Genomic DNA, 24,124 nt, shown 5'->3' on the forward strand with positions numbered 1-24,124 from the left:
GGGGGCAACCATTTGTCCCTGGTGGTGGCCGGGGGTGGGGGTGGGGCGAGGAATGGCACAAAGCCATAGACTCCCACAGGTGCGGGAGACTTTTGGCTTTTGTTTCTTGTTTTAAAAAGTTTGTGTACTGAGTAGTAAATTCGGATAGCGAATAGCAAGTATTCCGATAGCGAGGGATGTTAAATTTAAGCAAATCTGTTTGTTTATGAGAATTCAAAATGCGCCAGTTCAGTTAGTAAGAGTTGCAGTGGGGAAGGTAACCTATGTTGGCCTGATTCAAACATCAAAAAGTAAGGTGGGTCTTCCCTGGTGGCGCAGTGGTTGAGGGTCCGTCTGCCGATGCAGGGCACACGGGTTCGTGCCCTGGTCCGGGAAGACCCCACATGCCGTGGAGTGGCTAGGCCCGTGAGCCATGGCCGCTGAGCCTGCACGTCTGGAGCCTGTGCTCCACAACGGGAGAGGCCACAACAGTGAGAGGCCCGCGTACGGCAAAAAAAAAAAAAAAGTATGATGTGAGGTATAGGGAACATGCCATCCTCTCAGACCACTCCCCTCCAACCAGAAGCTATTATAAGCTTCTTGTATAGGCTTTTAGATTAGTTTATGCATGTCCACGACAATACAAACACTTTTTTCCCTCTTTTTAACATTTTTCTGTACCTTGATTTTTTTCACTTAATACCCTTGGAGATCCTTCCTATCAGTGGTCTCCTTAACACTATTCTTTTTCTTTTTCTTTCTTGTTTTGGCCTTGCCATGCAGCATACGGGATCTTAGTTCCCCTGACCAGGGATTGAACTTGTGCCCCCTGCAGTGGAAGTGCAGAGTCTTAACAACTGGACTACCAGGGAAGTCCACATTAACACTATTATTTTTTTTTAATATTTATTTATTTTTATTTATTTGGTTGCACTGGGTCTTAGTTGCAGCAGGTGGGCTCCTTAGTTGTGGCATGCGAACTCCCAGTTGCAGCATGTGTGTGGGATCTAGTTCCCTGACCAGGGATCGAACCTGGGCCCCTGCATTGGGAGCACAGAGTCTTATCCACTGCGCCACCAGGGAAGTCCCAACACTATTCTTATGCTTATTACTATTATTCTACTATGATTACTTTGGATTTTAAAATTACAATAAAATGCACTTACTTTAAGTGTACAATTAGATGAGTTTTGAAAAATTTATACACCTGTGTAATCACCACCACAATCTAGATAGAACCTTTCCATCACCCCCAAATAGTTCCCCTGTGCCCCTTCCCAGTCAATCTCTTCCACTCCTAACCCCAGGCAACCACTGATATACTTTCTGTCTATAGATAAGATTTGCCTGTTCTAGAACTTCATACAAGTAGAATCATAAAACATGTACTCTTTTGTGTCTGGTTTCCTTCCCTCTTTGTTTTTGAGATTCATTTGCATGGTTTCATGTAGCAGTAATTTGCTCTTTTGTAGTGCTGAGTATGTTCCATGGTAAGGGGGAAGCACGGTTTCTCTATTCTCCAGCTAGACATTTGGGTTCTTTTCCAGTTTGGGCTCTTCTAAATATGGCTTCTACAAATTGCTGTGTAAATCTGTATGAACATGTTTTCATTTCTCATCTGTAAATACCTAGAAGTAGAATTGCTAGGTCATACAGTAAAGGGCATGTTTAATTTTTTAAAGAAACTATTTTCCAAAGTGTCTGTACCATTCTACATTCCCACTAGCAATGTGTCAGAGTTCTCCATATTCTCACCAACATTTTAGTGTTATCAATCTTTTATTTTTATTTACTTATTTATTTATTTGGCTGCATTGGGTCTTCATTGCTGCACACAGGCTTTCTCTAGTTGCGGCAAGCGGGGGCTACTCTTCATTTCGCTGCAATGCGTGGGCTTCTCATTGTGGTGGCTTCTCTTGTTGTGGAGCACGGGCTCTAGGCGCACGGGCTTCAGTAGTTGTGGCACACGGGCTCAGTAGTTGTGGCTCGCAGGCTCTGGAGCACAGGCTCAGTAGTGTGGCGCATGGGCTTAGTTGCTCCACAGCATGTGGGATCTTCCTGGACCAGGGATCGAACCTGTATCCCTTGCACTGACAGGCGGATTCTCAACCACTGCACCACCAGGGAAGTCCCCAACCTTTTAAATTTTAGCCATTCTAGTGGGTATGCAGCATTCTCATCATTTTTAATAGTTGAAGTGCTATCATTTATTCATAGTCTCCTCTTGGGCATATAAATGGTTTCCAGTCCCTTTGCTATTACAAACAATGCTGTAATGGATAGTTATATACACAAATTCATCTGTGAGATGATATCCTACAGGCAGGATTGCTGGGTCAAAGGATATGTGTGTTTGTGATTTGGGTAGATAGAGTTAAATTGCCCTCTGATTTGTGCCAGCTCACAGTTGTACGAGCGATATCTGGAGTGCTCATTTTCCCACAACCTTACCAACACAGTTATCAAAACGTAATATTTGCTAGTCTGAAAGTGAAAGTGCAGTCTCCATTTGCATTTTGTCTTATGAGTGAGGTTGAATATTTGTTCAAACATTTAAGAGCCGTTTGTATTTCTTTTTCCCTGAATTGCCTGTTCATATCCACAGCTCATTTTTCTATTGGGTCTTTCTCTTAACAACTTGAAGGAACTCTATATATAAGGGAGATGAACCCTTTGTCTGGAGTATGAGTTGCAAATATTTTCCCCAGCCTGTGGTGTGTGGCTTCAGCTCAGTTATACTCATTGCTGAGTAACATTTGATTGTGTGACTATAACCACATTTTTCTTTCATTGACACTAGTGTTGCTGGAGCTTTGAGTGGTTCTTAGTTTTGAGATGTTATAAAAAATGCTGCTGTGGGGCTTCCCTGGTGGTGCAGTGGTTGAGGGTCCGTCTGCCGATGCAGGGCACACGGGTTCGTGCCCTGGCCTGGGAAGATCCCACATGCCGCGGAGCGGCTGGGCCTGTGAACCATGGCCACTGAGCCTGCACGTCCGGAGCCTGTGCTCCGCAACGGGAGAGGCCACAACAGTGAGAGGCCCGCGTACAGCAAAAAAAAAAAAAAAATGCTGCTGTGAACATTCATATGCATGGGTCCTTAGCTTCCTCCCTTTGCCTGTCCTGCTTCCTCCACCCTTTTACTGGTCTCCCCTGGGAACACGTTCTTAATAGGTCACTTGCACATGAAACCCTGTAATGGGGAACGAGACCTAGTACAGACATAGATGGCTTTGGTCATGCTGGGTGCTCCAGTGTAGACAGGCTGGAGAGGCATCAACCCCTCCCCCTGTGGATGAAGACTTGTGTCTTCCTAATTTGCCTTCTCTCAGGATCCACATTCTCTTTTGGAATCTCTGGTTGTGCTCCTGGTTCAAGAAGAAAGAGCCTGGGCCTCTCTGTCCACCCCTACTCTTCCCCACATCCTCCCTGAATGGGGAAAGAGAGGGGCTCTTTTTGCCCTGGGGGCTGACAGCAGCAGAGGCCACCCCTCCAGGACAGAATTCCTGATATTCCTGCTGGATGACCAGGAGGCAGAGAGTAAGGCATCCTGTCACACGCTTGGTCCATTTTGCTATCTCTTTTCTCATCCGAAGAGGCTTTGGGGAGGAGTAGGGGTGAACAGAGAGATCAGGCTTCCGTCTTGAAACAGGAGCCAACTGGAGATTCCAAAAGAGAATGTGGATCCTGAGGGAGGGCAAGTTAGGAAGATACAAGTGCCAACCATGGTAAAGGAAACAGTCCTGAAGAGGAAGAAGAGAGGCACAGCTAAGAAAGCTCCAGAGGTCACAGGGGCAGGACAACACCAATGTGCACCCTGGCCTGGAGGTGGCCCAAGTCCCATGACCTGGGGGCCAGGGAAGCAGAGCAACCTCCAGGGCAGCCAGACTCTGAAGGCAGAGGGGAGGCTTCAGCACACTGGCTAACTCCTACTCACACTGCAGACCGTGGCCTTGGTGTCTTCTTGTCCAGGGGCCCTCCCTGACTCGAAGCCGGCCACTGTCCCCTGCACTACCCTTCTCACTGCACCACATCTCAAACAGCAATGCACTTGCCCATTGCCTTGTCTCTCTCCTCCAGACCTTAAGTTCTGTAGGCTCTGGGACTATGTTTGCTGCCTGGCACAGGACCTGGCACACAGTCAGTGCTAACAAAATGAGGGGGACATGTAGCTTAAAAGCCATAGAGGGACTGGAGTCCTTGCAAAGTGGATACCTCCCAAACTCAGATAAGCTGTGTCCAAGCCATGTAAGGAATTTTCTGCTAAAATCTCAGAGCAACTGTTTACATTTGGAGGTTGCAGAGGAGGGGCTGGGGTCATTGGACCAAAGTTGAAGAAGATGGGTCCTAGAAGTGCCACTCATCAGCTTGGTGTTCGTGACCAATGACACAGTGGGAAAGATGATTTATCAGATGGAGTGTTAGTGTCAGTCTCCAGAGGGGCATCTGGAAGTGTCCTGGGAAGAAAGCAAGTGAGAGTTAAGCCTTCGGAGTGTTTGTGTAACGGGCGACACCCACCATCTGTAAACAGGACTCATTCTGAAGAGTGACCCGGAAAAGGGTGACTATAAACATTCTGGTACAAGTCTCACAGCGGATATAAGCCCTTAATCCTTTCGAACAAATACCCAGGGGTAGAATTTCAGGGTCATAAGACAGGGGTATTTTAGCTTTAATAGATAATGTGAAACAGTTTTCCAAAGTCGTCATACATTCTATATGGTTCCCACATAAAGTTCAAAAACAGACACATCAAACCTATGGTGTCAGAAGTCAGGATACTAGTTACCTTTGGGGGCTTGCGACTGGAGAGAGGGGCACAAAGGAGACTCTGGGGGCTGGTAATGGTCTGTGTCTTGATCTGGGTGCTGGTTACATGGGTATATTCACTTTGTGAAGTCATTGAACTGTACACTTAAAATATGTGCACTTTCCTGTATGTGTGCTACCCTTGAATTAAAAGTTTATTTAAAAGCCTTGAGGAGCCACAGACCACTGGGGGTAGACAAAACTAACACCCCTGAGAACCCTCCAATCCCAGGTGGACCTACGTCCCCTTGGAGGTTCACAGAAGCAGGTGAAGACTCCAAGTCAAATGTTCCCAAATCCTCCAGTAGCCATCCCTTCTGTGGCTACCCGTGGTCCTCCCATCACCCTCTCCTCCTTAGACAGTTGCAAAACATCCGGCTGCATCTAGCTTGCTCTCTCCTTGTCCCATCTCTGGTTTTAGCCCACAGTTTCCACCCTCCCACTTGAGAGCAATGTAGAAAAACCAGTGCTTACTAAATGCTTACCTACTGCATGCCAAGCACAGTGCTGGTCATGTGTGCAGCAGAGGTGAGCAGTGCCCAGAGCCTCACGGAGAAGGAAGGGGCACGAATTGCTTGAGCATAAGGTAGTTTGTGGTAAAGGTCATATAATTTGCACCCACTGCCACCTCCAGCAGATGGTGTCCCAGAATAAACCCCACTCACATTCGAATCCTCTGTGCTCCAGTCCAGCAGTTTGGCTTGCAAGAAAGAGACTCATTCCAGTTATGTCACAGGATGGACGTTTATTGGGAGGACATGCCTGATAGGCTCCCAGGAAGAGCCTGGCAATCAGGCACTAATAAGTATAGGACCTGGGACCGGAAGGGTCCAGCCACGGCTACATGAATCTCACCTGGCCTCCAATTTTTTCCCAACCTGTTAGCTCCTATGCCAACTCCCCACTTCTCTTCACATTTCTCAACTCAAATCCCAGAGTGGTGGGCTCTTTGCTCCTCCTACCATCTGCCACCAGGATACCAGGGGAGTCACTAGCCCACTTGAGAACTGTTTCCCCTCAGGCACTGACTTCCCTAGGGGCATGTTATTCTTTCTTAGTGACCCTTGTTTGTCTTAACAGCCCCTGGTGCACAAGCTTCCAGGAAGAGGACGTGAGCTCACTTGATCATGGACAGGAATGCACTTGGAGCAGAAACAAGGATGCTGATACCATTTCTGCTCCCCATTCTCTGGGGGTGGGGGAGTGGGAATGGGAGCATCTCTTCTTCCAGAAGCCAGATCTGGCACAAAATGCCTGTTCAAGCAACCCAACTGCCTGGGATTCCCTCTCCCTAGGGACCACGAAACCTTCTTGATTTCCTCAGTCTTAATGTGTGAGAGAGACTACCTCCTCCAGGAAGCCCATGACCAGAATAGACAAGGACACACCCTGGCCTTCAGTAGATGAGCGCTGAGACAGAACGTGGCCCGCTGGCAGCATGCCCATCAATGTCAAAATCTCAGGGATGTGTCGATAGTTGGGAGTCCTTTGAATATATAATAAAAAAAACTACATTTCCCAGAATCCCTTGCAGCTTGGCATGGCCATATGACTAAATTCCAGCCAATGGGAAGTGAGTGGAAATTACCTGCACAACTAATGGGTTGTAGCCACAATGGGAAAGGGCATGCCTTTAACTTCCACTCTTCCCTCTTCTTGCTGGAGGAAGTGTGAATGCAATGGCATCATTGTGAACTTCACAATCAAAGGCAACATTTTAGGGATGGAGAAAAACAAAATAGAAGGATCCAGAGCTCCAACATCTTAAACCACCTTAACATACCCAGACTAGTATGGGAGAGAAAAATCAAATTCTCTCATGTTGAAGTTACTGTATTTGGTCTTGTTACAGTAGCCTAGCTTATATTCTAGCTAGTACAGAGTGCCTTGACCAGCCTGTGATGATGTAGAAAGCTCTTCCTCTATTCTAATCCATCTCAAATGTCCAGGGTAAGCTTGGAGGAGAAAGATGTGAAGAGGCAATGCACTGGAATATCAATGGAGAGATGAGATCCAGAGAAAAGAGAAAGAGAAATGGACTTGGTCAATTCATTTCTCTTCAGAGTCCCCCAGGGTCAACACCCTTCCTGGTAGATTGATGTTCACCTCCACCTCTCGCCACCCATTTTTCTTGGGGTTTGGAGCCAGGTCATAGAAAGTCAGGTGCCACAGAGCTGTTTTCATGGAGGCAGGCAGGACCCAACGCTGTCTTGTTCACAGGGCCTGAGTCATCACAGATTCCGGTAACCTCCTCCCCCTGAAGGCAGGAAATGCTACAGGTCAGCTCAGGGACAGAGTACAGGACAAGGTCACAAATGTGGCTGCATCAGGATCAATGAGCTTCCCACAGAGAAAACTCTGGTCACTGGAGGACTCTGGGAGTAGTCATCACCTGACCTCTAACTCTGGAGGGCTGTCCCCCAGGTCCCCAGCCTTGGGTAGGGGTCCCAAGGGGATTGGTGAGAGTGTGCATGACTGGAAATGTGGCTAGGAGCCCTGGCCCACCAAACGGATTATCTGAAGAAGGGGACACATCACAGGGGAGGAGAAACAGACTTTCACCCCTGCCCAGGTGATGGGCAGAATCAGGAGTGGGGAAGAGAGACCCTAAAACCCAGGTGGGGTCCTGTGTTACAAGATGTGTCCTGGAAGTAGAGGTGATGCTGCTCAGTTCAGAATGTCTGCTCCAGTCATTCAGGCAGCCACGCAGCAAGCACGTGACTGCTCCGCCCCAGTCAGAATATGGCTCCCCCTGTCTTCTCAGGGGGCACTGGGTCACTATGCTCTCTCCCTAGTCTCTGCCTAGCCCCAGACACCATCCTATAAATGAGAGTAATCTCTCGGTGCCAGCCCCGCAGTGCGGGTTAGCCGAGCATTGTGTCTGCATGTGCCCACATGGTGAACGAATACCTGTGTGGTTTCCTTCTGAGAAGCCATCTCCACCGAATTTTCACCCACTCTCAGCTTATGAAAAAGCCTCCTTCTGCAAGGGTAAAAGCGGACTCAGAGAGCCTCTCCCCTCCCCCACCTGCCCCCATTCCCTTCCCCCACCCTATAAGCTTCACCCCAGACTGCTCACTACACAGAGAGCTGGGGAGATTTGTGGAGAGTAGGCTACTGTCTTCCTCCCCAGCCCTTTCTTCAGCAGTGAGAGGGCAGAGGTGAGAAAAGAAGAAAACTACAGAAAGATAGATTTAGAGATGATTCTAGAAGGGCTTCCCAAATTTGGAGCAAAGAGAGGGATGGGCTAGGAAGTATGGAGCTTGTGAATTTGGTGGGAGGAACATGGGGGAAGGATGAGGTAACTCTGTCCACCTTCTAGCTCCAGACCCACCTCCAGGCGTAGCAGGCCCCCAGGCCCAACAGTAGGAAGAGGAGGCCCACCAGCAGCCCCAGGACCCAGAGTAGCTGCTGGAACAGATGCAGGCGGTGCAGGGCTGGAACACAGGGGTGGGGTTTAGGGGTGGCTGTGGCTCCAGGCCTCCAATGCTCCCTCTTAAGGTGACTCCCCCAAGATGAAACCTAAGTTTCACTTTCTCTCAGAAGCGTCCCCATGAAAAGGAGCTTCAAGAAATCAGTCTAGACTAGACAAGCTGATTGCAGCAGAAGTGATTCAGGAAAGACCTCAGAAGGAAGCCTTCGGACCTGAGAACTGGGCCTCTGCACAGAGTGGCCTGGGAGACAGAGCCCCCCTCACCTCTGGTTCCAAAGTAGATGGCAGCAGAGGCAGAGCCCAGGGCGTTGGAGGCAGAGCACACGTATTCCCCCTGGTCACCGGGCCTCAGCTCCTCGATGTCCACCCTCAAGGCATTGGGGGTGGCTGAGATGTGGATGTGTGGCTTGGCAGGAGCAACCTGGGGCTGGCTGGAGGCCACCAGCCGACTGCCAAGGTGGATGGTCAGGCTGGCTAGGGGCTCGCTGTCCACTCGGCAGTCCAGAATGCCCTGGACGCCGCCCTCGGGCTCCACAAAAACCGTCATGGTGGGCGTCTTGGGAGGGTCTGTGGGAAGACGGGGAGTGTGGTGATTGCAGAAACAACCACAAATTCCTCCCCTTCCTGTACCCCATGCAAGGTGACTGCTGCTCCACCCATTAAGAGGGAGAGCCTGCTTCCTCACTCCTTAAATCTGTGACTCACTTTGAAGGCAGAAGAAGTAACATTGTGCGACTTCAGGGCTAGACCTCAAGGGGCCTTGCATCTTCTGCTCTCCTTGGAAAACAACCATGTGGGAAGCCCAGGCCAGCCTGCTGGATACATGTGGCCCAGCCTATAGCCAGCCCCAATTGCCAGCCATGAGGGTGAAGCCATCCTAGACCATCTAGCCTCTGTTCAGCCACTGGGCAACTGCAGCCACATGAGGTAAAACTAGCAGAACTGCACAGCTGAGCCCAGCCCAAATTTCTGACCCACAGAATTGTGAGCAAATGAAAAATGGCTGTCGTTTTAAGCACTAGGTTTTGGGGTGGCTTATTACACAGCAATAGCTTACTGATATGGTATGGGGCCCTGGTGAAGAATAAAGTAGGGGGCCAATGTTGATGAGGGCCTACTGTGTACTATCTTGTGTACTCCTCACAAGGTGAGGGGACTGACATTTTACAGATAAGGAAGCCAAGGGAGGTGCACAAGATCACACATCAGTCACCGGGAATCCTCTGACCCAGGACTCCATTCCTGTGAAGTCCTTGCTCTTTGCAGACAGAAGAGGAGGAAGACCTGAAGTGGGCGTGTGAGACGTGGGGAGACTGGGGCAGGGGGAGGATGTCACACTCACAGAGCACCCGGAGCATGACTGGAGCAGAGGTGGTGGCCCCAGTGGGGAGCTCAGCCCGGCAGTGGTACATTCCAGCTTGGGCAAGGGCCACATGAGTGAAGGCGAGGGTGGGCACAGGCTCTGTGTGTAGTTGCCGGCCATTCCAGAACCAAGCAAAGGTAGAGTTCTCCACGGGCCCAGGGCCACCAGGGAGGTAACAACTCAGGTTCAGCGCTGTGCCCTCAGGCACATCCAGCCCTGGCTCAGCCACCACATGCACACCTGCAGGACCAGAGGTGGTTAGAGATCTGTAGGCCTGTAGGAGCCGGAGTCTCTGGGCTGGCCTCTGTGCATGATGGGAAGGCCTGATCTGACTTGGGATCTGGATCCCCAAAGGTGGGACTGTGTCTCCCCCATCAGACTGAGAACAGGGCTAGCTCTCCTCCTTGCCCCGGGGACTTCCGGGGCAAAGCTCTGCCTCCCTCTCTCATCTATTCAAGCTTTTTGATGGATGAGGCTGTGTCTTGCCCTCAGGTTGGATTCCCCAAGGTGGGGCTGCACCTTGTCCCTCAAACTGAGCTCCCTGTGGGTAGGGTTATGTCTGTCTTCCCATCCCTGGTTTCCCCAGGGCAGGTCAGTGCTCCCACCCGCAGTCTGGGCCCTGCGAGGGCAAGGTTATGTCTCCCCTGCACCCAAGTTCCCCTTGGGCATTGCCATACCTCCCCGCCCCTCCCCCTCCCTAGGGAGCTCTCCAAGGGCCAGGCTGTTTCTCCCCCTCAGGCTGGGCAACCCCCTCCTGGGGGAGCTGTTCCTCCCCACTAGGTCAGGCCAGCCAGCCCCCTTCTGTGAGGGCCCCACCCCTCACATGGACTCAGACCCCACAGCACCGGCGCCCTTCCTGCGCCCTGGCCTGCTCACCTTCTGCCTGCAGCTGCCCCATGGTGCTGACTGAGCCCAACAAGTTGCGGGCCGTGCAGACGTAGGTGTCCTTGTCACCTGAGGGCACTTCTTGCACCCGCAGCTGCAGGGCGTTGCGGGCCACCTGGACGTGGCCCGTCCCCACTGCTAAGCCGTGGACCCCGTGGCTGGTGGCCAGCACCTTGCCATCGCGGGACAGGGCCAGCTCGGCAGGTGGCTCGCTGTCCACGGTGCACTGTACCACGACCATGGGGCTGGCCCTTGAGTCCCAGAAGGAGGACAGGATAGCGTCCCGAGGGGCATCTGCGTTGTGGGGCAGGGCAGAGTTGAGGGCTTTGCTTGGAAACCCTGTGCTATCCATTGCCCACCTGCCTGGCATTGGTGAGGCTGAAACCTCTGGGAAAATGGTTACTTCTGGGAAGTGACAGCTTCTCAGGAGTCCTGTGGGCAGATTCCTCCAGACAGGGTTCACAGGACCTTAAGGAATCTTCCCTCATCACCTATGTCTTTCTTTCCCCAAGTGTCCGTTCCCAGGTTCCCTGCAGTCCTATGCCCACCCACACCAGGGCCCAGAAGCACCCTCCACCCTCCCTGGGCACCCCCAGCCAAGGACACTTGCTCACAAAGGACATGCAGTGCTGTGGGCCGGGAGCTGCGTGTGCCCTGGGCATCCTGGACCTGGCAGGTATAGGCGCCCGCGTGAGCCCGTGTAGCCACCGGGAACGAGAGAGAGGCAGCTGACCCCTCCTGCAGCCAACGACTGTTGTGGTACCAGGCATAGTGGGTGGGTGGGCGGGCAGCAGGGTCTTCACAAGTCACTGTGACGGGGGCTCCCTCGGGCACAGTGGCTGACGGAGCCAGGGTCACCTGCACACCTGTACCAAGAAGACGTGGTCAGCTGGGCTGGCCAGACACCATAACTGATCCCACTCCTGGTGCGCCTGGCTAGGGCCCTGCCTCACCCTCTAGCCGCAGCTCCAGGGACATGTTGGTCTGACCCAGAGGACTGCGGGCCGAGCAGCTGTAGAGACCCTCGTCACTGGGCCCGGGCTCCCACAGCTCCAGCCTCAGGGTGTTGGGGACAGAGGCTGTGGTCGAGGACACCAGGAGACGGCCAGCGTGGCTGAGGGCCAGCTGGGCAGGTGGGCGGCTGTCCACTGTGCACAGCACCAGGGCCAGCTGCCCGCCGCGGCTCTCCAGGAGATAGGTCAGGCGCATGCCGCGGGGTGCATCTGTGGAGGCACGAAGGCATAGAAGGAGTTCAGGGACCACAGTGGTGAGGAGGCCAGTTTGCAGGTAGCATTCTAACCAAGAAGGCCTTGTCTCCCCACCCCCAAGGGCCTCCACTTGCCCAATCTGGGGCACTGCTTCTCTGCCCCAGTGACCCCAAACTCTAATGCTCCTTGTCCAGTACTCCATCAGCCAGCTCGGTACTGCGTTCCTGGGCTGGATGCCTGTGAGGCTCTGGCCATGCCCTGATCCCTGCAAGCTGTTGTCATTCCTCCCAGCTCCACCCTGCATCCAGCCACACTCACAGAGGACGTCCAGGGTGACGGGTCTGGAGAGGTGGAGTGCCTGGCCAGGGGTCAACACGCCACAGCGGTAGGAGGCAGCATCCATGACCGTGACGTTGGGCAGGGAGATGGAGTGGACAGCACCTGGGCGCTGCTGCCCATCTTGGTACCATGTATAGGTGAGCTGGGCCACGTGGGTAGCCCATACAAGGCAGGTCAGGTTCACCAGCTGCCCCTCCTGTACGGTGGCTTTGGGCCACACCTGCACACTCACAGCTGGGGAGAGAAGGAGGGCATGGGGACACCAGGGATTACCAAAGGCTGTGTAAAGCAAGTCACCTGTCTCCATGAGGATGGGAAGCCCCTCGGCCTCTGGGAGGCACAGGTGACCCACCTGTAAGTGGGGTCAGAGATGGAGCTTAGGAAATGGCTCATCATCTGTCAGGTGGTCCCAAGCAGAGTTCTCTCTGCAGCGCCCTGAGCCCTACAGGCCTCACCTGCCCTGCTGTGGTTTCTCCTTGAGTGCCCCCTTTCTGATTAGTTTTGTCCACTGGGCATTCATGTAAAATTCTGTTTTTAAGAAAGGTTTTCAGGGAATTCCCTGATGGTGCAGTGGCTAAGAATCTGCCTGACGAAGCAGGGAACACAGTTTGGAGCCCTGGTCCAGGAAGATCCCACATGCTGTGGAGCAACTAAGCCCGTGAGCCACAACTATTGAGCCCGTGTGCGACAACTACTGAAGCCCGTGCGCCTAGGGCCTGTGCTCTGCAACAAGAGAAGCCACCGCAATGAGAAGCCCGCACCCTGCAACGAAACAAAGAGTAGCCCATGCTCGCCGCAACAAGAGAAAGCCCGTGCGCAGTCAACGAAGACCCAACGCAGCCATAAATAAATAAATAATATAATATAATTTTAAAAATAAATAAATAAAAATAAAAAAGGTTTTCCATGAAAACCAGATCTGGAGACTGCTGCCCTTAAGAAGGGTGGGAATACAGACTGTCCTATGTTCAACCCTCCTGCCTGTGCCTCAGGCTTCCAGAACCCTCTCCAACCTCCTCTTCTCTTAAAGGAGCCACACACACACACACACTCACACCCCTACACTGACCCTGGGCATCAAAGGTGGCTGAGGCCGAGGCCTGGCCCAGGGCGTTGGTGGCCTCGCAGGTGTAAACGCCCTCATCCTCCAGCACTGCATTGTGGATCTCCAGACGCAGCGTGTTGGGGGCCACAGCCACCTGTAGCCGGGGAGAGCCGCCTGCAAGCTCCCCCACACCCTGTAGGGTAGAGGCCACGAGGAGGTCCCCATGGAGCAGTCGTAGCTGGGCTGGAGGGTCGCTGTTCACACGGCACAGGAGGAGGCCCAGTCGCCCAGGGCCTGTGTCCATTAGGGGGATGAGTGTGGCCTGGCGAGGGGAATCTACACAAAGCAAGCAGTGGTCAGGGCCCAACCAGGTGGTCCCTCATCTAGGACTCTCTCGGAGGCAGAGCCCAGGACCAGGGGCTCGGCATCTCCTTCCCCAGTCATGCCCTTGGCTCCCTCATCCCCCAGGAAACACGAACGAAAGTGCTTACAGGACACATGGAGGCTGACGGGGACAGCCAAGTTCGTGGTGGCTGAACCTGGAGCCTGGGCTTGGCAATGGTAGGCCCCAGCTTGGCTCAAAGTTATGGCTGCAAAATGGACTGTGGCCGAGGTGAACTCCTGGAGGGGCTGGCCATCCCGATACCAGCGGTATGAGATCCCCTCCAGGACCCCTGTGGGTACCTGGCAGCTCAGGACCACAGCCTGGCCCTCTCGGAGCTCAGGCGATGGTGACACCCGGACCCAGGCTCCTGCAGGGAGAAACCAAGAGCAGGTGAGGGCCCTCTGCCATACCCTCCCACATTCTGGGACTGCATGTGTGTCCACATGAGGACTGCAAGACCCCAAGCCCGTGTCCCGGAGCCACAGCTCCCCCACCAGACCACTACTGAGGGCCCCACTGCCGTTCCATGCCTCTTCCTCTCCTGCACCTGACTCCCCTGCCCTGGTTCTGACCAGCATTCACTGCCCACCACCTTGAATTATGGTTTTGCTTTGTCAGTCATATTTCACCTACCAGAGGGTGAGCCTCACCTGGGCTCTCAGCTTGTGTGACCTCTAACCCCAGTGCCAGGCACAGCACCTGCACATGTTAGCTCTTGACAAATGTTGGTTTGACCCCATAAAGCACTGAAATGCTAGGGATTTAGGTCATGCCAAGCGCCATTGTCCTTATCATGAGCTGGCCTCAGCATGGGTGACCAAGTGCTTGAAAGGGGAAGTTAGCAGCTGTGTAATCTTGAGTTCTTTTCAGCTCTCTCCAGCCAACTCTGCACCCAAACTCCAAGTCATGAGAGCCCAGGAACTGGGGACCGGGCAAAGGGCTGTCCCTAGTGCCCCCCGGGTCTGAGGCAGGAGGAGACCAGGGTTGGGGGAGTAAAAAGGAGGGACAGAGTGGTGATTGAGAGCCCAGACTGTGCCAGGGACCAGCATTGAATGTGCCAGGGACTAGTCACGTGACCATGAGCAAGCCCCTAAAACTCTGACCTTCAATTTCTCTACAGAATCAAGGCCCAAGGAAAATGTTCAAAAACTGTTGTTTGTCATTGTGGGAGAAAAAAGTGTGTTTTTCTTTGGCCTTTGCAGCATTATTGATATTAACTTTCCTTTTTTCTGGTTTATTCACTTAGGGAGGATTATTACAGAAGAATATTGATAGATAGATAAATGAAGAATATGAATATATTCATATGCATGTGTATATATGTATATATACTCACATTTGTATATTATATATCTATACATAAATATGCAGAGTGGCCCCCAGGGCACTTGGGTCCACCACAGCTTCAGAGGACTGACACTCACCTCGGACCTGGAAGAAGAGGGAAGTGTTGGCTGATCCCAGGACATTGGTGGCCTCGCAGCTGTAGCTGCCAGAGTCCGCCAGGCTCAAGTCTTGGACCTCTAGCTGCAGGGAGTTGGCTGTGGCTTTGGCCTGGAGGTGGCCACGGGATGAGAGCCGGGGCCCCGGGCTGGTGGCCAGGAGGTGCTCCCCATGGAATAGAGACAGCTGGGCAAGAGGGCGACTGTCCACAGTACAGATGAACACAGCCGTGTGGCCCTGGTCCACATCCAGGAGAGCTGACAGCTTTGGAGGATCTGGGGGATCTGCAGGGACAGTGGGGAGCTCAGGCCACCCCCAGCACAGCTCATCACTTTTCACTTGCCACACTCTGTTCACACACACACACACACACACACACACACACACACACACACACACACAGTTCAGTCCCGCACTTGCCCACGCCCGAGCCAAGTTCTTGCCTCCCCAAACCGAACCTCAGCCCTGTTTCCCCCAGACCACCCCTTCCACCCTCCAAGGGCCCAAACCTGCCCTTGCCCATCACCCACAGAGCACACTCAGGACCACAGGGGTGGAGAGCTGGGCACCAGCCTCGGTGAGGATGCGGCAGGCATACAGGGCAGCATCTCTTCTGGTCACAGGCAGCAGCGTCAGGGTCTCCAGGGGGCCCTGGGCCCACAGTGCCCCATCCCGGAACCAGGAGAAGTTGGCAGGGCCACCGGCTTTCCGGCCCACCCTGCAAGTCAGATTGGCTCCAGTGCCCTCCTTCAGCGTGTTTGATGGTGTGATGACCAGGACAGTGGCTGGAGAACAGGCAGCATAGGCCTACTGAGACAGGCCTCACCTTGATGGCTTCCCCCCAGACCCTGGGGCCAGTGGTCCAGCCTCCCTGCCTGGAGGGGGTGGGAAGGAGGCCCTCTGGGGTGCCCATGGGGCATAGGGAGGAAAGCAAGCTCCCACTGCTGACCAAAGGTGGTTTCGCCCAATAGACCCTCCTCAGAGCTGGGGGTTGCAAAGGAATGGGGTCCCGAGTACCAGCCCCTGACCCTGAGTGACCCTTTCCCTGACCCGCCTCACCCTGGGCATCGAAGGTCGTCGAGGCAGAGGCATTGCCCAGGCGACTGCTGGCCTCGCACAGGTACATGCCCTCGTCCTCCAGCACTGGGTCTTGGATCTCTACACGCAGCAGGTTGGGGGCTCTGGTGACTTTTGTGCGTTGGGAACAGCCCCCACAGGTGCTACAGCTGCCCCCAGATGACAGGGAAGAGGCCACGACACAGCCCCTGTGGAGCAGCCGCAGCTGGGCCGGGGGGTCACTGTCCACACGGCACAAGAGGAGGCCTCGCCGTCCAGCCCCGGCTCCTGCGGTATCAGGGTCCAGCCGGGCGGTAAACATGGGCTGGCGTGGGGCATCTGTAGGGAGAGGAGCATGGGCACTATCCCACAGCCTCTGCCAGGGTCCCACAGGTCCACTAAAGGCTGGCTAGACTCCCAGAACACACCAAGCAAAGGCATGTACCCAGAGCTGCTGCAAACAGCTGTGCAGACTGTGCATGACACAAGGACAAACAGACAAGGGTGGGAGGACCTCAGCCCATGCCCCTTGTGCTAAGCTATGCCCTAGCGCTGGACTGCATCTTCCCAGAAGAAGGAGTGCCATTTTCTAGCTTGGACAGAGGGCAAGCAGCCACCTTGCATAACCTCCAGGTGCTCCTGAGCAGGCGCCTACCTAGCAATCCCTGGGTGTCTTGCTCTCTGCTTCCACTCTGCACCCCATCCCTTCCCCCAAGATCCTTCCTGCCTCTTATCTCTGATCTCCAAGCCAGCTCCTGTGAGAATAGATAATGCCTAAAATGCCCTCTTCCTAGAAGTTTCTGAAGACTGGGGCCAAAGTCCCCATGTGATCTCACCCTGAACACTAGAAAACACCCCAGAGGCACCTGCTCTTCCTGACAGCCCCCGGACATGACTCTTGCTCATGTCAGGGAAGGTGTTCTGGAAGCTAAGTGTGTCCTGAACATTGGTCAGCCCCTCAAAAGAATCCATCCTTGACAGGACGCAGTCCCTGTGCGGAGAGGCTCTGCCTTTGTGTCTGCACCTGTGAGGGCACAGCCTATGGGGTGTGTGCACATATATGAGTACAGTGTCCCAGGGCCCAGCTCTGGAGGACAAAGTTTGGACATGGTGTCCATGATGGGTCTGAGGCTAGAGGCAGAGCCTTAATGGAACTGGGGCTGGGAAATGAGATTCCCCAGCCTCAGTCTCCAAATTTCAGTCCTGGGTGTCGAGGTCCGCAACGTCCAGGCTTGTGGCTGCCTTCCTCATCTAGACCCCAGGGTAGGACAGGGCCAGGAGAGCCTGGAGGAGGTGGGGGTGGCTGATGGACTCCAATGGGCTGATCCTCCTCACAGCAGCCACGGGCTGGTGGGAAGGCTACTCACAGAGGACGGTGAGGACAGCAGGTGAGGAGGGCCCGCTGGTGCTATGACCATCCTGGGCCCAACAGTGGTATGAGCCGGCGTCAGTGCTGGAGGCAGCAGGGAGCAGAAGGCTGCTGCTGGGCCCCTTGAGAAGGAGGGCCCCATTCCGGTACCAGGAGAAGCGTGTGTCAGGTGTCGGGCTTAGGCTGCTCCTACAGCTCAGTGTCACTGCCTGCCCTTCTGCCACCTCTGCTGCCGGGCTGATGAGGAGGCGGGCTGCTATCAGGAAAGGGAGAGAGGAAGGCTCGGCTCCCCTGCACGCCTGTGGCTTCATGCCACCCACCGCAGGAAGCGCCCCCGGGTTCCCCTCTCCCAACTCAATTGTAGGGAGCTCTGGGCTTCGTGGCATCAGCTCTGTGAATCTCTTGATGATCCAGGAGGGTCTGGTCTTGAATGCCAATTCAGCTCTTATTGGTAGTAGCTGGCTGAAGCATGGTTGAGAAGGATTCTGAGCCAGATCCCAGGCTTATGTCAAAAACCTGGCTTGATCAATTAGCTACGTCTGCCTCAGAAGGAGGGAAAGGCAGCGCAGGCACCAAGCCCCAACTTCTCTGTTTGGTCTCTGCATCTGACTCCTGGCACGGAGTCTGCCCCAAATGTTCAATAAATAAAAAACAAATGAATGCGCATTGAAGAACCCTCCAAGCTCAGAGTCAGAATGGGGACAGAAGGAATAACTCAGTCTGCCATGTTTCCCTTTTTGCCTTGACTCCTAGGAACCTCTGAGGCCGGGATGACTGTATACCTCATATCTTTGATGTGATTTTTTTTCTAGCCAGCTAGTTGAGGCCCTCAGTTGACCCCTCCGGGCTCCCAGGAGGAAGGTACCAGAGAAGGCCTCCTCCTCAGACTCCTTCCACTAGCCTCACTGGGGCCATCTTACCATTGACATGGAAGTCCAGAGTGGAGGACGCATTCCCAAGGGAGTTGGTGGCTGAGCACGTGTACTCCCCACTGTCAGTTGGCCCCAGGTCTCGAATCTCCAGGCGCAGGGAGTTGGGGGCAGAGGAGAGACTGAAGCGTGGGCTGTGGTCACCCTCCCCGGAAGTGGAGGCCAGGATGAGGCCCCCATGTGACAACACCAGAGTAGCCATGGGCTCGCTGACCACAGAGCACTGGATGATGCCCACCAGCCCTGCCTGTGTCTCCAGGAAGGCAGTTAGGTCCGGGGCGAGGGGTGGGTCTGTGTGAAGATGAGGAGCAGGCCTGTTACCCTCAACAGGAGCATTCCTGGATCTCCCCTTATAGCCTATGACCCCTGCACGCACTTTTTCCCATAATGCCCTGGGAAAGGGGGGTTGACCCCAGCAGCTCCTGAGTGTCTATCCCGGATTGGGCAAGTCACTCCGTCATCCCAGTCAATCCTTGTGGCCACCCTGAGAGTGGGGATCCAGGGACCCCACTTTAAAGGTTGGAAAACTGGCAAAGAAGCCTGGCAGTGGGCAGCACGGCCCCAAATAATCAAAGTGAACACTCCCAGCAATGGGACAAACTGACCCCATGTGCCTCTTGATGTGACACAGGGAGACAGACACAGAATCACATCCACAGTGTCCCTGCCCACGTGCACTGGCTCAGTCTGCTCCATTCAAACCAACGCAAACTGAGACCATCACAGAACAACTGGCGGGTGCTCATCGGAGGTCAATGTCAAGGAAGACAAGAAAAGACTGAGGAGCTGTGCCAGAAGGAAGGAGAATAAAGAGGCTTGACAACTGAATGCAATGCAGGATCCTGGATTGAATCCTGGACAAGAAAAAAGTAATTACCATAAAGGACATTATTGGGCCAACTGGTAAAATTTAAATATGGATTGTAGATTAGACAATGGCCTTGTATCAATGTTAAGTTTCCTGACTACATACAATCGTTGTACTGTGGTTATGCATGAGAGTGACCCTAGGAAATACATGCTGAGAAATTAAGGGGTAAAGGGGCATTATGCCTGCAACTTCAGGAATATAAATGGATGGATAGATAGATGATAGAATATGTGTGTATGTATACCTATAGAGTGCATATGTATGTATGCATGTGGGTAGAAAGTGTATATGTAGAGAAAAATGTGTGCATGTATGCACACACATATGTGCATATATACATACATACATGTATATGTGTGCATGTGTGAGCACATATATACACAAACACATATAATATATAGTTAGAGAGAGAGAGGGAGAAAATCAATTTTCCAAAAATATTAACAAATGTGGAATCTAGATTAAAGGTATATGATAATTCTTTGTTTTCTTCTTGCAACTTTTTTAAAGTTTGAACTTATTTCAAAATAAAAAGTTTTTTTAAATAGGAGGAAACTGAAGCCCGGGGAGATCAAAGCCTTGACCAGATGTGAGCTCAAGGGCACCTGGGCCCAGGACCCCAACCCTTCTGCAGGGGGCTCTACTCTTTAGCCCGGCTCCCAGGTCCAGTTCCCCACCCCCCCACCACTTACGGCTGACCACCATGTTGACCAGGCCAGAGCGCTCGCTGCCCTGGGCATTCTGCACCTCACAGAAGTAGAAGCCTGTATCAGCCCTGGTGGTTGAGCGCAGCTGGAGGATGCGGCTGTGAGTGTCCTCCATCAGGGCGTGGTTCTTGTACCACCTGTAGCGCAGCTCACTGGGCGCTTCTTTAGGTGTGTTGCAGGCCAGCGTAACTGTCTGGTTCTCCAGGATGGAGCCTGCTGGGCTCACCTGGACCTCAGCCACTGTGGGGGCAACATAGGGTACACTGGGGGATACCCAGCTGACTTCCAGGCCCAAACCCTCAGGGTTGCAGCCAATCAGCCTAAATCTCTGCCCATTCTACATCATGCCCCTTCTGCAGAGGAGCCTCCTAGACTGGCCATGCATCTCTTTGCCCTGTTCACTGCCAGGGAGGTTTGTCATCTGTCTGACACAAGGCTGGGACTCCTTACGGGCATCCCAGGAGGCACCTTGGCCTGGTTTCCCTCAGCTGCCATGGCCTGGACGCCTCCCTGCCCTCTGGTCAAGACCCAGGCTCACCCAGGACTCACTGAAGACGTGGAGGCTGACAGGGGGTGAGACGGAAGAACCCACGCCATTCCCAGCTTCACAGGTGTAGATGCCAGCATCGGCCCAGGCTGCCTGGGGCAGCTGTAGTATACGACTCTGGTCTTTGAGGTGCGTCCCATCCTTGACCCACTTCACGGAACTGACCTGAGGGTAGCTGTTATTCACCTGGCAGGTGAGTGTGACCAGATCACCTGGAAGGATGTTTCGCCCCGAAGGGCTGAGGAGGATCTTCACACCCTTGGGGGCATCTGCAAGGCATGATGGGGGGTGTCGAATATGGTGCTCAGGGAAGGCAGGGGGCATTTTTCCTCTCCTCTTCCAACACTCTGCCTTAAAGAAGCCCACCCAGATAAATCATAAGTCTCATTAGTTCCCCCGTCCAGGGCAGGCACTGCCCCCGACCTTGTGAGGAGTCCTGATCCCTTCCTTCTCCACTGAGAGCCTGATGCTGTGATGCTTGGCCTAGCGTTCAGCCTACGCTGCCCTCTATGGCTTTCTGCCTCATGATGTGTCCATTACCTCTCTTCTATCTGAGAGTCATGGACACACTGCTTGCTTTAGTGGCTTGTGGTAGCTGTTGGCAAGGGACCAACCACCTAATGGAGGGGCCAAAGGCAGAGTCAAACTCACTCAGAATGTTTACCTCATTTGTTGAGTTACAACAAAGAAATACAATACAAAGAAACTGCACTTATGGGGCTTCCCTGGTGGTGCAGTGGTTGAGAGTCCGCCTGCCGATGCAGGGGATACGGGTTCGTGCCCCGGTCTGGGAAGATCCCACATGCCGCGGAGCAGCTGGGCCCGTGAGCCATGGCTGCTGAGCCTGCGCGTCCGGAGCCTGTGCTCCGCAACGGGAGAGGCCACAACAGTGAGAGGCCTGTGTACCGCAAAAAAAAAAAAAAAGAAACTGCACTTCTTTTTTTTTTTTTTTTTTTTTTTTTTGCGGTATGCGGGCCTCTCACTGTTGTGGCCTCCCCCGTTGCGGAGCACAGGCTCTGGACGCGCAGGCTCCGGACGCGCAGGCTCAGCGGCCATGGCTCACGGGCCCAGCCGCTCCGCGGCATATGGGATCCTCCCAGACCGGGGCACGAACCCGTATCCCCTGCATCGGCAGGCGGACTCTCAACCACTTGCGCCACCAGGGAGGCCCGAAACTGCACTTCTTTAAATCTTGTTCCAAAGCCTATCTCTATGTAACTATGCTAATAAAAGCTAATATTTTCAGGAGTTCCCTGGTGGACTAGTGGTTAGGATTCTGGGCTTTCACTGTTGTGGCCCAGGTTCAATTCCTGGACAGGGAACTGAGATCCAGCAAGCTGTGAGGTGTGGCCAAAAAAAAAAAAAGCTAATATTTTCAAGTGCTTAATCTATGTAAATATGAAAATAACAGAAGCTAATATTTCTGAGTGCTTAATAGGTATCAAGCACTCCTTTAATTTTCATAACAATCCTGTGAGATAGAAAGAATTTACTATTACCTCCACTACACAGATGAGAAAACAGAGGCTCTGAGAGGCAAGTAACTTGCCCTAAGTTTTGCTCATCTAGTTGATGGCGGAGCCAGCGGCCGGCCTGATGCCTGTGTACAGTAGTCGTTCTAGAACAGGCTGCCCGGTTTTACTGTGATGGGAAGACGCATAACCAAGTGAAAACTCAGACTTTCTCCCACTGCCTCTTTGCCATGTCTGGGTGTTACCCTGGTCACGAGTATGAGTGGCCTTAGGCAGGAAAGGGGTAAACCCCTGCCTCCGTGGCAACATCCAGGCCTGGGCTAAATCCCAGGGCCCCTGCTGCTTGACCCCCAGTTCTCTGGCTTTTTGTGTCTCCTCTTCTCTGCCCAGCCCAGCTTCGGGGACTGGAGGTGGAAGAGAGCCTTTCAATGTGGCCCTTAGGGCTTAGTAGTCTCTCTCCACCTGCCCCACCCTGTGGGTCCGAATGCAGCCTGGCTGTTTCTACAGGCTGGAGAAGGGACTGTTTCCACAGGGGTGCCACAGACACGAGCTCAGTAACGAGGGCATGGCCCCCAGCGCACTCACACTGCACTTGGAGGTGAATCTCGTCCTGTGTCCTGTGGTTGGCCACCGAGAGCTGGCAGCGCAGGGTCCGGCCATGGTCCTGCCAGGACAGGGCCATGTGGAGGGTCTCCATGTGGCTGATGCCCGTGGGCTCAAGCTTCTGGAGGTTGGAGGTGACGGAGCGGGTGGGGTCCTGGCCTTGCCACTGCAGACTGACTGACTCCTGCAGGCACGCGTAGGGAGTGGAGCAGTTGAAGTCCACCTCCATGCCCTCGCGCAGCTCAGCTGGTGAGGCAATGGTGGGCACACTGGGCTCCTCTGAGGAAAAAGACAGGAGGCTAGGGACTCCCCTTCACTGCACCTGACACCTCCTGCCCTAGAAACTCCAGCCTGGGGCAGGGGGGCTTCAAGGGGAAGGAGGATGCGAGGGGTTCATTGTGGGTAATGCCAGGGGGCACAGGGCTGGGGCTGGAACTGTGCCCAAGATTGAGGCTGCATTTGGATTCAGGACCAGCGTTGGGTCTGTGGGCCAGTGGGGCCAGGAGCAGTCTGGGAGTCCCTTCCAGGCAGTGGCCCTGCTCCTCACCTGTCACGGTGACCACTGTGCCTGTGACATCTGACCAGCGGTTGCCCTCACTGATCTCAAAGCGGAAGTTGTAGGAGCCCGAGTCCTCGGGCCGCAGGTCCCTCAGCAGCAGGCTGCACAACTTGTTCTCGGCACGCCCCACCAGCAGGGCACGACCTTGGAAACGGGCATCCACCAGCTGGGGGTTCCCGGAATGGCTCACTACCTGCCGATTGCCCGAGTAGTCATAGTACCAGATGGTTGTGATGCCGTGGGGCACCTCCACGCTGGCAGGGAAGCTGAAGATGCAGGGGATGACGAGGCAGGAACCGCTTACGCCCTGCACAGCCTGGGGACTGGAGACGCCCCATGAGGTCAGGCCTGAGTTGGAGGGCGGGACAGGGAGGAGCGTGATGCAGGCCTGGGGTCACTGCAGAGCCCCATGCTCTGCCCCACAGAAGGTGCCCCAGATGTGCCCCCAGCAATGCAGCCCCTCTGGGCACCCCAAAGAGGGTCACTGTTCCCTGTCCCCGCCTTCCCATGCCCTCCTTCAAAGTCAGCAGCTAAACCTGTGACCAGACACAGTCCAGTCTGCCCAGGCCAACAGGGGGCTGGACTCACTGAGGCCAGGCCCTATAAGAAGAAAAAGGCCAGCAACGCTTACCTGCTGGGATGGATGAGGCCAGGAGGAGGAGCTGGAGCGGGAAGTCCATAGCAGGTTCTTACGCTGGTTCTGGTGCCTAAGAGGGTGGTGTACACTGTGCTGGCTGGGCACTCATAGGCCTCCTGGGGAACCTCAATTTCAGAGCCTGCTGGGGGCCCAGCCCTGTTTCCTCACACGCTATGCTGGCCAACCCAGTGAGAGGGCAGGGCAGCTGTCACTGGGAGCCAGGAGCCCGTGTTCCCAGTTCAGGCTGTACCCAGGAATGCCCTCACTTGGTGGCATGCCCCAGAAAGTCCTCTGTCTGTCTCTTGGCCCCGCCCTAAGTTCTGCTTTCCCAGGCCCCTCAAGGATGAACAGCTGTTTCTTCCTTTCCCCCACTTCCCTGCCCCCTCCCTGCCACCCAAGTCACCAGGAACTGGAGCCCAGAGAGGCCCAGTGACTTACTCCAAGGCATCCAGCAAAAATGATGGTTTCTTACTTTAGACTTGTCTCCC

General features: G+C 54.0%; 1 protein-coding gene across 1 annotated transcript; it reads right to left on the reverse strand.

Moving 5' to 3' along the window:
• Positions 1–7,094: 7,094 nt before the first annotated feature.
• On the reverse strand, positions 7,095–23,679 carry SIGLEC1 (sialic acid binding Ig like lectin 1). The gene is made up of 20 exons (XM_060079388.1): positions 23,631–23,679; positions 22,988–23,347; positions 22,423–22,719; positions 20,368–20,634; positions 19,804–20,058; positions 18,232–18,531; positions 17,310–17,567; positions 15,946–16,281; positions 15,417–15,671; positions 14,868–15,170; positions 13,550–13,810; positions 13,083–13,394; positions 11,993–12,247; positions 11,420–11,689; positions 11,081–11,332; positions 10,458–10,760; positions 9,561–9,821; positions 8,483–8,785; positions 8,120–8,222; positions 7,095–7,125 (listed from the first exon to the last, which is right to left on the reverse strand). Exons 1-20 carry the CDS (start codon positions 23,677–23,679, stop codon positions 7,095–7,097), a joined length of 5,031 nt encoding a protein of 1,676 aa, XP_059935371.1.
• Between the last annotated feature and the right edge of the window lie 445 nt (positions 23,680–24,124).

The sequence above is a fragment of the Mesoplodon densirostris genome, chromosome 16, assembly GCF_025265405.1.
Source record: "Mesoplodon densirostris isolate mMesDen1 chromosome 16, mMesDen1 primary haplotype, whole genome shotgun sequence".
Lineage (NCBI taxonomy): Eukaryota > Metazoa > Chordata > Mammalia > Artiodactyla > Ziphiidae > Mesoplodon > Mesoplodon densirostris.